Raw genomic sequence first — 13,026 nt, forward strand, 5'->3', positions numbered from 1 at the left:
TGACCCTGATATGGATTTATTATAACTACAAATTGGAATTAGGACCTGGAGGCTGCTTCAGATTGTAATTAGGTTTTGGTCACCACTGGCTGGGCTGTGTAGAAAGAAATGCGGATAACAAAGGATTTGGAGCCAAACTAACCGTATTTGGGATTCCCAAGATTCAATATAATGAGGCCTAGATTCCATTTACTCGTTTGCTTGTTGAAGCAATATGGTTTATATTCTGGCTATACTACTAATTGGAATAAGTCTATTCTGTTGCCACTAGAATCTATTGTATCTATGGACTATTGCAGGAGATTAGGATTTACAATTGTAAATACTTGAGTTTATATCTTTCCCAAAGTTTACTACAGTGCATTAAATTAAATAGTCTAAATGTATAGATGTAATTTCAGTGGATTTAATTTGATGGTCAAAATTCCTATTCTTGGGGATAAAATTAACGCTATATAATTAATAATTAAGATTAATATATATCTTAAGAGAGATACCAATGTTAATTCAGATAGGTGATCCGGAAAATTTTTATGACATGCTAAAATCCCTAGAATATCTTTGGCTAAATTGCAATTACCCTATGAGGATGCAGGCTTTAACCTGCCAAATTGTCAACAATATCATTGGGTTTTTATCTTAGCATCTGTATTTTTCTGGAATTAGGTTTATTATGATTATTTTCCTCTCTGGGTTCACTTGGAAGCAAACATGTAGCACTTTTGCAATCTTGGCAGGCATTAGGGTCTAGGTATATAAACAGAGATCTTTGTTCCCTGCTTTGAAAGCTGCTAGGCATATTTGGTTATCAATAGTTAAGTGGCTACAATTTGATCCCAAATCACATGAGAAGTTGATGTGGTGTAATTCAAATCTGAAAATAGGGGGAAGATGTTCTGTTGGAATGCTTTGGCTAAACATTAACCTTTAAACATGTTTTGCCTTTGCCTTGCAGGTATTCCCCAACCTGAAGTCCTGTGGTTCAAAAAGCAGAGCTCCCCAAGAAGTTCTGCTTTCCCAATAGCTAACAGTTCCTTCTTATTCCTGGGCAATGTTTCGGCCAAAGATGCTGGAATTTACACTTGCACAGCTGCCAATGCTGTTGGACATGCTACGGCAGCAACTGTTCTTCAATTGGCTGGCAAGTACAAATTTGGGGCAGTGGCATCAGTGGACAGCCTATAGGAAGGACCCCTCTGCTCTCTCTCTGTTTTGACTTCAATGCCGGTGACTGTGCCCATCATTTCCCCCTCTTTTCCCTGCTGACATATGCAGTGAAGCTCCAGGCAAACACCTGTCTGCTGAAAGCAGACTTTAACAGAATGAATATATGGGAAGGTAGATAGAGGAGATAAGGCCATTCCCCTGCCTGCATTTAGGGCTTCACCAGCATAGTGAGAACAGCAGACCAAAGAAGTCCTTCAAACCTGAGCAGCCTCCCCTTGGTTTTATGTCTGGGAAACCCTGGGCTGTAATTGTCCCCATTACTCTAGGACGAAGATTCCAGAAACTACACAATGGATCATCCAGCAATAGTCAAAGAAAACGTGTTCTCATGGCGTCTGGAATTGGCACCAATGTTACCGTGGCAGCTGGTGATATATTACGAATAGGTATGGTTCCAAATGTAAACTCTGCCCTGAAACAATGGGTGGCAGAGAGGGGTAATTCTTGTTCCATTCATATCATATCTACTGTACTTCAGGAGTGCCTGTATCTCTGGTTATATGATGTTCTAAAAATGTCAGCCAAGGAAGTCAACAGTGTAGAAATTTAGCATTAAATATCTCAAGAGCAGGGTGACTTATAGCCAAAGAGCTGCACAGCAAGGAGACGGAAAAATGGGGGAAAAGAGGAGAGCAGCATAAAAAGGGGACAGCCCAAAGAAAGACAAAAGGGGAGTTCTTCTTAATTCTGGTTGGCTTTGGTTCCCAGTCCACTGCTGGTGAAACAGTCTTTGCCCTGAAAAGAATATGAATACCTCTGCTCATGTGTTGAAATTATTGGCACCATAAGAAATCCTGTTATTTCATATCTTTTAATTATTAATTTTCACCTTGTATCATTGGCTTTATTCACGGCTTTGGGATTTTTACCCATGAGAAGCAGCATATAAGTTATTTGAGAGAGAGAGAGAGAGAGAGGGAAAGACAGCTTCCATGTTGTTGCTCAAGGCAGAGGCAAGCAAACTTTTTCTGAGCTGTGATTTCTTAGAAATAATCAGTTGGGAATGGCATGGTGGGCAAGTAAAGGAAGAGTCAAAAGTGTGTGGAGACATCCATCCTTTCTCTGCTGCATCCTTATTTCTCTTTCTGACACTGTTTTCTCTCCCCACCCCTCCTCAGCTCTAGGGAAGGGAAGTCTGATGGTTTGTGAGGGAAATGGAATGAAATAATGCTGGGGGTGTCATGAGGTTATAGAGGTTCCCACTATTCTTGTATTCCTAGCTCTGAAAAGAATCCATGTGGGACTATGAAATGTTGTCGCTAGTTTGGAGACTCCCTCATCTTTTTTGGGAAGGTGTAGCTAAGAATAACTGAACTGTGTAAAATCTGTAGGCAAGTTTTAGAAGTTCTGAAAAAAAGGCTAAAAGTGCTGTTGGTTTTCTAGGTTGTCCTGTATATCCTAGAGCAAATAACACAGTTCGCTGGTTTGTCGGAAATCAAACAATAGAAGAAATTAAAGGCTTCAGGCACAAGACCCTGGTTGGGGGACGCATCCTTGAATTCATCATTGCCTCTGACCAGTTTGCTGGACAATACAAGTGCTGTGCTTCATCAAGCGTCAAGCCATTGTCTGTCTGGGTAAATGTCAAGAAGGAAGGTTTGTTGAAAGATCCATGATAACATTTTTACATTTACTTTTTTCTTTAAATGTTTTGATACTTCCCACTATTATAATTCAAGGTAGCATCTTCCTTGCCAGCATCCCTGGGAATAATGGGAGGCCCAGCATACCTGGCTGAGGAAGTTTGATTTAAAGCAAAACAGAAGAGGTGGGATGGCCATTAAACATAGTTTCCCTGCAACTCATTCTCTTTGGGTCTCTGACAGTATCTAGGATGACCTGTCATTGGCTGGGTTCAGACACAACACCGAGGGGGTTTATTTGTTTTTGCTTTACAGTATGAGTGAACCTAATCATTTAGGCTTATAAACTATGGTTTAGAGCTTAGTTTTATATATAAAAATGCCCATTGTGATTTTATGAGCAAAAATAGTTAATTTGTAATGTAGAGTAATGTGTGCACCCTGTTTCTATCAGTTTTCTATCATCTCTCCTTAATGCCATTGCCTGTCATTGTGGGCCTTCTCCAAGAAAGATGCTTTAGCCTCCATATACTGTGATTCCGTGGAGGGCATAAGGAGATTGCCCATTGATAGCCTCACCTGGAAGCAGTTATGTGAGCTGCTCAATGTGCACAGGGAAAGGCTCTTGGATGCTGCCCCCAAATACCAGGTTTGAGACCTCTCTCTACCTTCCATCCCACCTGTGACTCTCAGCAAGGGCAGGACTATGTGGAAGGTGTTGCAGCAGGGAGCAGGCCGGTGACTAACTTTTCTCTTACAAGGAGATACGTGTATTGTCCTGTTTCTGAAAATGACCTCCTTTCTTGAGCATATAACAAGCCTGAGAAAGTGTGAGGGTTGTATGTCTATCAGAAGTTCATTATTTAAGCCCAAGAAGCACTTCAAATATCGCTAAGGGGTGGGGGCGAGATTCTTGCATGTTGAGTGCTCAGAGAGACCACCGTGGGCCATGTCTTTATGGCCTTGTAAATCATACAGTCGTTCGGTCACACTGCCCTTCGGTAAATGTTAAGCATTTGTGCTTTGAAAAGAGTGCTTTTGTTTTATTTTTAAGAAAGCCAGGAGTAATAAAGCAACATTGAAAACTCAGTGAGTTAAAGAATTCATTATGTGCTGTGGGAAATAAGACTGTGGATACAGCTGGGAGTGATCAATTATTTGTGGATATTACAAGGCCAGCCTTGCCCACCCGCCCCCATAAAAAAAAAAAATCCCCACTGTCAACATTGTATAGTACTTCATCTTTTAAATGATGCCTGAAAGGGTGGGATCGTTGAATTGTAATTCAATTTAAAAAAGGAAGAATCTATAATTTACCAAGTAAAATTAGAGAGTAATGTAATTGTGCATTCATTTATTTTTTTTTTGCTTTGTTTTAGCAGAAATTATTTAGATTGCCCAGGCTTTGCTGCAAGGCCCCCTTGCCCCCAAGAAGGCTCCTCTGCCCCCGTCTTAAAGCTGCAGTTGGTAGTTAGTGCTGTGGAGAGGAATTACGTTATCAAGACACAAGCCCCTCCTTCAAAGCTTTTCTCCTGATTTGGATCTTGCCTTCTCCATGGCCAGGGGTCAGCTAATAACAATAACAGCAAGGTCTTTTTATCATTTTGACATCAGTTGATTTTAAGTGTCAGCCCTTACATATTCTATAATTGCAGGACTGCCTCTCCCTGAGAGTCTCTGCCTGTCCTACTAGATTAGTTAGGGTGGGCACTCTCCAGGTCCCCTCTCTTAAATGTTGTCCCCTGATAGGATCTTGGAGGCACGTCTTCCCATTGGCCGCCCCAGCCCTCTGGAATAGCCTCCCACCTGAGATCCAAGGGCTCTCTACCTTTTAGCCCTCCAGAGGGCCATGAAGACCTGGCTCTTCCCCCAAGTGTGGACTAGGATGGTGGTTGAGCTGGGAAGTTCTTGGTCTTGCACCTGGGGGGAAGGGTAGTTTTGTTTTGATCTTGTTTTTATTGCTTGTTGTGTGCTGCCTAGAACCATTGTGTGATATGAGTAGCCATATAAGTTCTGTAAATCAACAACCAATCCTTTTTGTGTTATTGATGAGCTCCATGTTACTGTATTTATGTTTCCCTTGTTGTCACTTTAATGTTCTCATAACTTTGCAATCCACCAAGTGAATTTCGCATATTGGACAAATTAGAAGTATAATAAAATAAGTAGAAATTAGGCAAGAGATCCTAACTATATGTTTAGTTTGCTTTTCAGTATATGATCATATTCTTCATAGAATATGTAGAATCCTAGAGTTCATAGAGGCCACAGTCCGCTGAGGAAACCTGTTTTTCAGATATAGCTTAGGAACTAAAGGAGAGATCCTGTTTATTACTAGAGATGACTGATGAAATAGCCAAACCCAGTGACTGGATTTGCACATCATACAATGCTGTAACAGGGCTTGTTTATACGTGGCTTAGCATGATATACAGATTCAGCTCTTGTGGGTGGTAACCATGGCCTGTGTCATAATATGAACTGGTATCATGGGTTGAAACAAATAATAGCTTGGTGTGATGAGTGCACCTCGTCATAATTAGGCAGTTCCTTTTATCCTGAACTTGTAAACAGATTTGGGATGCATTCTCTTTGACAGAATATCGATGGAAGCTTGGTGAATGGAGTCCGTGCTCAACTACTTGTGGGAATTTGGGAACCCAGTTCCGAAAATGTCTGTGTGTGAACATGAAGGATCAAAATGTGAATGCATCGTTGTGCAAGGATAGTCAAAAGCCAGTAGTAAATGACCAGTCCTGCAATATTCAAGATTGTCCTGCAAGGTATATGCATTCTGTTGCTTAGTTCAGACAAGTACGTGGGCTTACCTATCTGTACATATGTATGTGTTTTGCAACAAAGGTAGGCGGATTTCAGGTTTCTCTTACTAGGATGCTGAAATCCTCCAACTACAGTCTGATACAAACATTGAAAGTGAACAGTCAAAGAACAAGAGCCATGTGTGAGCCTGGGAACAAAGAGGGCACACAGAATATACGCTTAAATCTCTATTTATGCCTCACTGCCCCTTCTTGTCAACAGTTTAGTTTTTCAGTGCAAGTGCTGAAGACTCGGTACCACTGAAGTCACACTTCCATTACAGAAGGAATGCATTGAATCTTCATTAATTCTTACTATATGTAGGCTGTAGAAGGGAAAGTGGGTACAAATGCAATAGCTGTGCCTATTCCATCACCATTCTTGCCAATCCATAAAGGGCAGCTATGGAGAAACACTTGTGGGTTATCTTTTGTGAGATAAGGCTTTTTGGCTTGATCTAGTGGGGCTCTGTTTATATTAATGCCCCTACAAGGAAAATATAAGAATAATAACTCTCTCCTGCTCTTGTTCCCCAGCAGCTGACAGAGGTGTAGCCCCTGACCCTAAAAATCATAGTTGATCTTGTCCATCTCAACTAATGATCAAGGAAAATGGAGCCATTGCCCACAGTGGACCCATCCCTATAGCCACAATTACTAACTTGCAGGTTTTGGAAAAATAATTCTTTTTGATATGACACAATTCCTTTACTTTTATGGGTAACATTTTTTTTTCTTTTTCTTTTTTTCATTTTCTCCTTCCAGATGGGCAACAACAGCCTGGTCTGAATGCTCTGTTTCATGTGGCCATGGATTTCACCGGCGGCGAATAGTCTGCAAGCAAGTCAAAGCCAACCGCCGTGTCTTAACGTTGCCTCCAGACGCTTGTGCAGACCAAGAGCGTCCTTTGGAAATGAAACCTTGTGTGGGCCATTTTTGTGCAGAATGGATTGTTCATCCATGGGGCCGGGTAATTAGTTCAACGATTAATGAATCTGTAACCTCTGCCAGTGGATGTGCACAAGCCTCAGTTGGCTGCATCAGAATTGCCTAATAGCTGTGTACATTTCTCTAATTTCTATCTCACTCTTCTGCCAAGAGGTTCAGGGTTGTATATGACCATCACAACAAACTGATGTAGGTTGGTGAGCATCTTTATAATTTTTGTAGTGTCTCTGTTGTTAGGAATGGTATCTGACACCTGGACAGCAACTCCCAGTTAGAATAGGCTATCTTGAGTCTGCTGGTCCAGTGTTTTATCTAAAGTCATTCCCAGTATTCCTGTGGACTAAAATTGCTGTTCGTACATCTGGTGAAAGTATCTGAGATTACAGTTCATTTATTTTGCATCTTAACACTCAGTGGAGTCCCTTAATATAGAATCTTGCTCAAAATCTATCTGCTCTATGAGGGATGGAACTGATCATCAGGGCCACAAAATAGGTCAGAACTAAAGAACAAGCAAAATCAAGTCTGAGGACTGATTAAAAGATAGAGAAACACACTAAAGCTCAGAAAATCCATGTTAGGCTAAGGATCAACTAGAACAGAAAACACTTTTATTTACTATTCTGTTCAAGAAGTCCAGTGGCCAGCCTAGGTGAATGGACTGAATTCAAACCCTAATGACTATTGGCTCTCTGGCAGAGTACCTCTACACTGTCAAAACCCCTAGAGGTGTAAGTAGGTAAACTAAGGTTTCTATCTAGAAATAAATCATATGGGAGAAATTAGATTAATATGATCATTTTTTGGCATGTATTCACATGGAAAAGGAACCCTGCCATCACTCTGAGTTCAAACAATCTGCATTTTGTATGGGAAAGTGCAGGGCTTCATCTTTGTAATGGAAGCTGTTTATTATCTATCTTCTCAGTGTGCTGGACGCTGCATAAACCTTGGAGTGGGCTTACAACACCGTCTCATTCAGTGTCAGTATCAGAATGGATCAGTAGTACCGAACTCACTCTGTGATAGCAAGAAAAGGTACATCTGCCAAGCATGAGAAATATAACGCTTCTTTTCTTTTCAGTAGATGTCATGACATTGTTTTACTAGATACTACAGTACTGGGAAGATATGGGTCAGTGAACACCACATATCTCTCCTCCCCAGCAGTTTCATTAGCCCATTAAATGTGATACTTTATCACACTTTCCATTCCAAAATCAGTGGAATAGAACTTACTGACAACTTCAGAGGGATTTTATCTCCCTTTCTTTCTCTTTGCAGAGGGATATTGCAAGTGAAAACCTAAAGATTTTGTGAAGTTTCACACTGGAAGCAGCAATCCAAGCATAAAAACTTGTTCTTCTATTTAGTCAGAATCCTTCTGATATGTGTCCTATCTTTCCTGGGCATTTGACTACAATTCCAGACCCAAAAAGTGTGGCTAGAGATGGAGGAATCTCTCCATCTCAGTTTCCCTTGGTTTCTCATTTTTACAAGTTTGGTGCGCCCCATTTCCACATCAGTTTGAGATTTGACAAAAAAATAACTTGAGTTGACATGGAACTGAGATAAAGAAGGATTATCAGAAAGGGAGCTCTGCAGAAACTTCCCAGATCAGGTGTATCTGCTTTCAGGGAGAGGTGGTGCATGTGGCAACATTGTTTAAGAGGCAAGGTATGCTGGTTTAGCATAATCTGAATACTACAGATGTGTGGTAGGGAAATAGAGCTGAAGAAAATAGAAACAAGACCCCCAAAAATCCTATCGCATGCTTAAGAATAGTAGGGCCTAAGTAGACCATTATCAGGAAAGAAAGCTGTAGAGAACTGGGAGTGATGCGAGAAGTTGCCTTTCGATGGTAAGTCTAGATCAATGTTTCTCAGCCTTGACAACTTCAAGATGTGTGGACTTCAACTCCCAGAATTCCCCAGCCACCATGGCTGGCTAGGGAATTCTGGGAGTTGAAGTCCACACATCTTGAAGTTGCCAAGGTTGAGAAACACTGGTCTAAGATCCTAAAAGGGAGATACTCCAGTTATGTCTTTTATTGATAGTGCAGTACTGGGAGTGGACAAGCCTTATGTTGCAACAAGGATCAGGAAGGGAGGAATATCATCTCTTGGATTAAGTCTCAAACTACTGCTTTTTTTCCTTTTCCTCTTCTGCAGGCCACCCATTAGAAGAAACTGTTCTTCAGATAGTTGTGATGTGTATTGGCGAACAGGTCCCTGGCGTCCTTGCCCTGTAGACTGCGGAAGTGGCTTCCAGTCACGACAGGTCAGCTGTGTACATAGGAAAAAGAAGAGATTGGTAGCAGATCAGTTCTGTGCCTGGCAGAAGAGACCGATGACCTGGAAACACTGCAGTGTCACTTCTTGTGACAGTATGTAAAATATTTTACTTCCATTTCTCACCTTGCCAGTTGCTTGTGGCAAATTGCATTTAGAACCTGGTGTGGCTGAACGTTAGCTGTAGAAAGAATCTGAAAAACCCATGTTCTCGTAAACGGTTGCTGAGTGACTTTGCCCCAGTTCAGTAAGCAGTAAAGAGAAGAATGAAAAAAGCCAAAGAATGCCCAAGTTAGCCCCAGACTGTGCTATGGACTGGATCAATATCCATTAATGCTTCTTGTTTATGAATGAGTCTCCAGGGAGTCTGCACCTTACTCCACATTAGTTTTGAAAAAGGCACACAAGGCAAAAAGAGAGGATATTGATGTTTTATCTAGGTCTTACATCTGTGTTTGCCAGACATGAGATATTGGCCTTAGGACTTCAGCATCCAAGAGTCATTTATTGTGATGACATAAACTTTCCTTTTTCATTTTTGTCACGTTTCAATATATTTTTCAGAGGGCGACTGCAAGGACACCACTCACTACTGCACATTTGTAAAGCATCTAAAATTATGCTTAGTAGACCTCTACAACCAAAGGTGTTGTCAGTCATGTGGAGAAGGTTAGTCTTTTATGAATCACAAGAAGAGAATTTTCATTCAATTCAGTCTGTTCTACAGTCCAGTGAAGACTATCAACAAGGAAGACATGGGGTTGCTGAACTGATAATACAAATTCATAGTTTGGAAAGAAACATTTTCTCTTCCTGGTTCCTCCTGCTCTCCCTAATACCTTTTACAATAACATAAACCTCAAAGGTTGTTTTAAAAAATCATTATAGTCCACTGATTATACTACTTGAAAGCACCTTTCCTAACCTGGTGCCCTCCAGATGTGATGAAATGCAACGTTGACTTTCTGACCAGCATGATGAAGAAAGCCATCTGCAGCCTTGGAAAACTTCTTTAATGAGACAATGGGAATTCATTGGATTTAAGTAATGCTACTGACAGTACAAAGACAGCTGAAGATTAGTGAAGACAATTTTTAAAAATATACTGGACTGAGCAGTCATTCTGCTTGCTTGTCACCTTCTTGATTTAATCCACTTTAAGACAAATTTCAAAAAGTATAGAAATAGCAGTGTTTCTTTTTTCCCCTACCATTGTCTCTACTTCACGTTTGGCAAAACCACATTGTCAGAGATTTCATTTCATTAGCTTCAGATGAATCACAAGTTCATTCCTTTAAGTATTTTCAGTAAAAAGCAACGTGCACGATGTTACAATTTTCAGACTTGCCATGGAATTGTTTTTGATCAATGCAACTTAATTTTGGGGAGATAGGTCATATCTTTTGTTTCAGTCTCTCTGGAGTCTGATCAAGGTAGGATAATGCTTAGCCTAGTATGAAATTGGATTTGAGGTTTCTACACTGGAGCTCAGAATTTAAATGTTTCAATTTGAATTTGAAGTTTGAGAATTTTTTTCTTCTGCTTTGTCAGAAGCAAACTGAGAACAGATGCCCAGCCAAAAGTACGTATCAGTCTGCACTGTTCTTGAAAAAATCCTCTATTATTTTACAATCATTTGAAGGAGAAGGGGAAAAAACCCAGATCTGTTATACTTTGAGACAGAGATATGTTAAGTATCAGTTGAATTGATTTTGATCGTTATGCACTTGGAAATATGCCATGCAAGTCAGTTCCTGGAATTACTTCAGGTAGCTTTTTTCTCTTATATAATTTTTGTGCAAAAACTAATAAAAGTCTTAGTTTTAACTATCAAATAATATAAATTATATGAAATATAAATGAATGGGGCTGAATACAATTCTGGCCACTATACATAAAGTGTTGAAAAAGGTAGAGAAATGAGCAACTGAAGTGGTTTGAATTGTTTCCTGTGAGACTCTTGAAGTTCACAATTGATGTTGATGAAAATATACATTATAAAAGTTTCTTTTTAGTTCAGTTGTCATAAGGGAAACCAGTAAAGTTGATTGACAATAGGTTTAAAGTAGACCAAAGTGTATGCTATGCATGCTTAAGTTATGTAAATTTGTGCCTCAACATAAAGTGAAAGCCACTGACTTGAGTAACTCAGAACGTCTTGGATGGCTAGGGAAGATATCTTTTTGATTCGGAAATGATATAAAAATGGATTAAACCATAAATAGGTAGGAAACTGCCTTCTAGCAAGTCAAGCCATTGTTCTGTCTAACTCCTCACTGGCAGCAGCATTCCAGTGTTTTAAATAGGAGTTTTCCTAGCCTTACCTGGAGATGGTGGGGTCAAACCTGGAATCTTCAGCTTACAAAGCATGTGATCCATCAGGCTCTTAAGATTATTAGAGTCCATTGTCTATCAGTGGCTGTTAGGTCTGAAAGCAGTGTGGAAACTCCATTTTCAGACAATCTGCCTCCAAATGTCAGATATCACAGGAAAGCAAAACAGGTGTGCTTGATCTTCATGCCCTGCTTGTATGTTTTCCAGGGTTATTTAACTGACTACTATTTAGAAACTATGCAAGACTACCTGAAACTTTGGCCTTTTCCATTGAGTCAAGGATATTCTATACTGTTCTTATCTTGTTGTTTTCCATTTGTAACTAACTCCTGAGTTCTTGCATACACTTCAAAAGTCATGTTTTCTTGAACTAAACCCTCTGACAAAGGGCAGAAAAGTAACACCTGAGTTTTTGTTTCTGTCCCAAATGTATTTCAAAAGATAACCAAATCATGGTTTAGTCTTACTGACAGTTAAACTAGTGCTACTGTATAAAAGGTGTTTAATGAGGAAACTGTATCCTTGGCTGAAGACAGAAAACAATCAAATTGAAGTTAAGCAACTTGGTCAATTGCGGTAGAATCAAGGAATATATTTTTTTTCCTAGCCAAGTGAATTACATGTTTGAATGTTCCCTATGGTGGTAAAAAGATGATGTCCGGAAAAACTTAGGCTGAGCCCTACTTCTCAGTATTCTAGGTTAAGGAATACTTATTGAGAAATAAAGATCTATTTGCAAAATTAAATGTTGCAGTAGGAAAAACTTTAGCATTTGATTTTGCATGAATATAACTGCTTCTTTACAGATTCATTAGTGCTAACAGGAAAGCAGAATCAGAGTCTTTAACTGTTTTCCATTGAATTCAGTGGACTTTAAATTTAGTAATTTTGCTGTATCATTGCCCTAAATTTTAAAGCAATCTTGGTCTTGTTTGATTATACCCTTTCTTAAGTTAAGATAACCTGTAATATACTTTTGTATATATTTATTATCTGATTTTAAAGTGCAATATTTTTGTATAGTGTGTAATAAAGATTTTGGATCCTATTTTTTCTTATTACTAAAACCTACTACTGTGTGTGTGTGTGTGTGCGTATGTGTGTGTAGTATTTGAAAATAATTAACTGCTAGTATTTAATGCACTAATCCGTTTGGACGTGTAAATATTCATGCGGTGCTATAGGCATTAATGTGGATGCGTGTACGCTGCAGTCCAATATAACATTTCAGAAGAGTTTATTCCATAGCATTCAGGAACTTATCTGTATCTATCTGAGGACAAAAAACATAAATATACTACCATTTCAGAGGAAATGGGCTTCTGCACCCTTAGTCTAGCTACAATCTTAAAAAGTATTTTAAGAAATGGAAAATGTAATGTGACATAAAAGTGTTTAATTAGATTTTTAGAGCAATACATTTACATAGGATAAGAATAAAATAAATGGATGCTAATCTTAGTCTATATCTGTGTGAGTGACACAAAGCAAACATTCCCAGACATTCAGATGGTTTCCTGTCCTTTTTGGGATGATTAATTTTTGCTCTTTTGACGCCATTCATTTATCAATCTCAGTCTCTGACTTTGATAACTTGGGGATAGAGCAGAAGGATTACATGGTGCTTCAATTATAAAATGATTTTCTTAATGAGTACAAAATAACACAGATAAATTCAATCTATCATATTGAAATAGAAACACTCACTGGAACAAATTGCATCAATTTAGGACTGATCAAACTGAGGACTTCATTAATAAAAACATGAAGGCTGAAATAATCTGAAATGCAGATTTATCATTCTACAGTGTTATCTTGCCTTTT

General features: G+C 39.3%; 1 protein-coding gene across 4 annotated transcripts in view; it reads left to right on the forward strand.

The window, feature by feature from the left end:
- The window catches only part of ADAMTSL3 (ADAMTS like 3), a 177,169-nt gene extending 164,650 nt beyond the window's left edge, over positions 1–12,519 (forward strand). For all 4 annotated transcript variants that reach the window (XM_088148615.1, XM_088148614.1, XM_088148613.1 and 1 more), the window contains 8 exons: positions 956–1,141; positions 1,494–1,613; positions 2,611–2,823; positions 5,410–5,593; positions 6,395–6,599; positions 7,506–7,615; positions 8,749–8,963; positions 9,433–12,519. In XM_088148615.1, coding sequence (XP_088004741.1) covers positions 956–1,141; positions 1,494–1,613; positions 2,611–2,823; positions 5,410–5,593; positions 6,395–6,599; positions 7,506–7,615; positions 8,749–8,963; positions 9,433–9,542 — 1,343 coding nt within the window. In that variant the 3' untranslated portion in view covers positions 9,543–12,519. The remainder of the gene's footprint in view (positions 1–955; positions 1,142–1,493; positions 1,614–2,610; positions 2,824–5,409; positions 5,594–6,394; positions 6,600–7,505; positions 7,616–8,748; positions 8,964–9,432) is intronic.
- Positions 12,520–13,026: the final 507 nt, after the last annotated feature.

Source organism: Python bivittatus, unplaced genomic scaffold (genome assembly GCF_059951505.1).
Source record: "Python bivittatus isolate LINGU-HERP-01145 unplaced genomic scaffold, Pbiv_v1 ctg000530_np1212, whole genome shotgun sequence".
NCBI classification, from domain to species: domain Eukaryota; kingdom Metazoa; phylum Chordata; class Lepidosauria; order Squamata; family Pythonidae; genus Python; species Python bivittatus.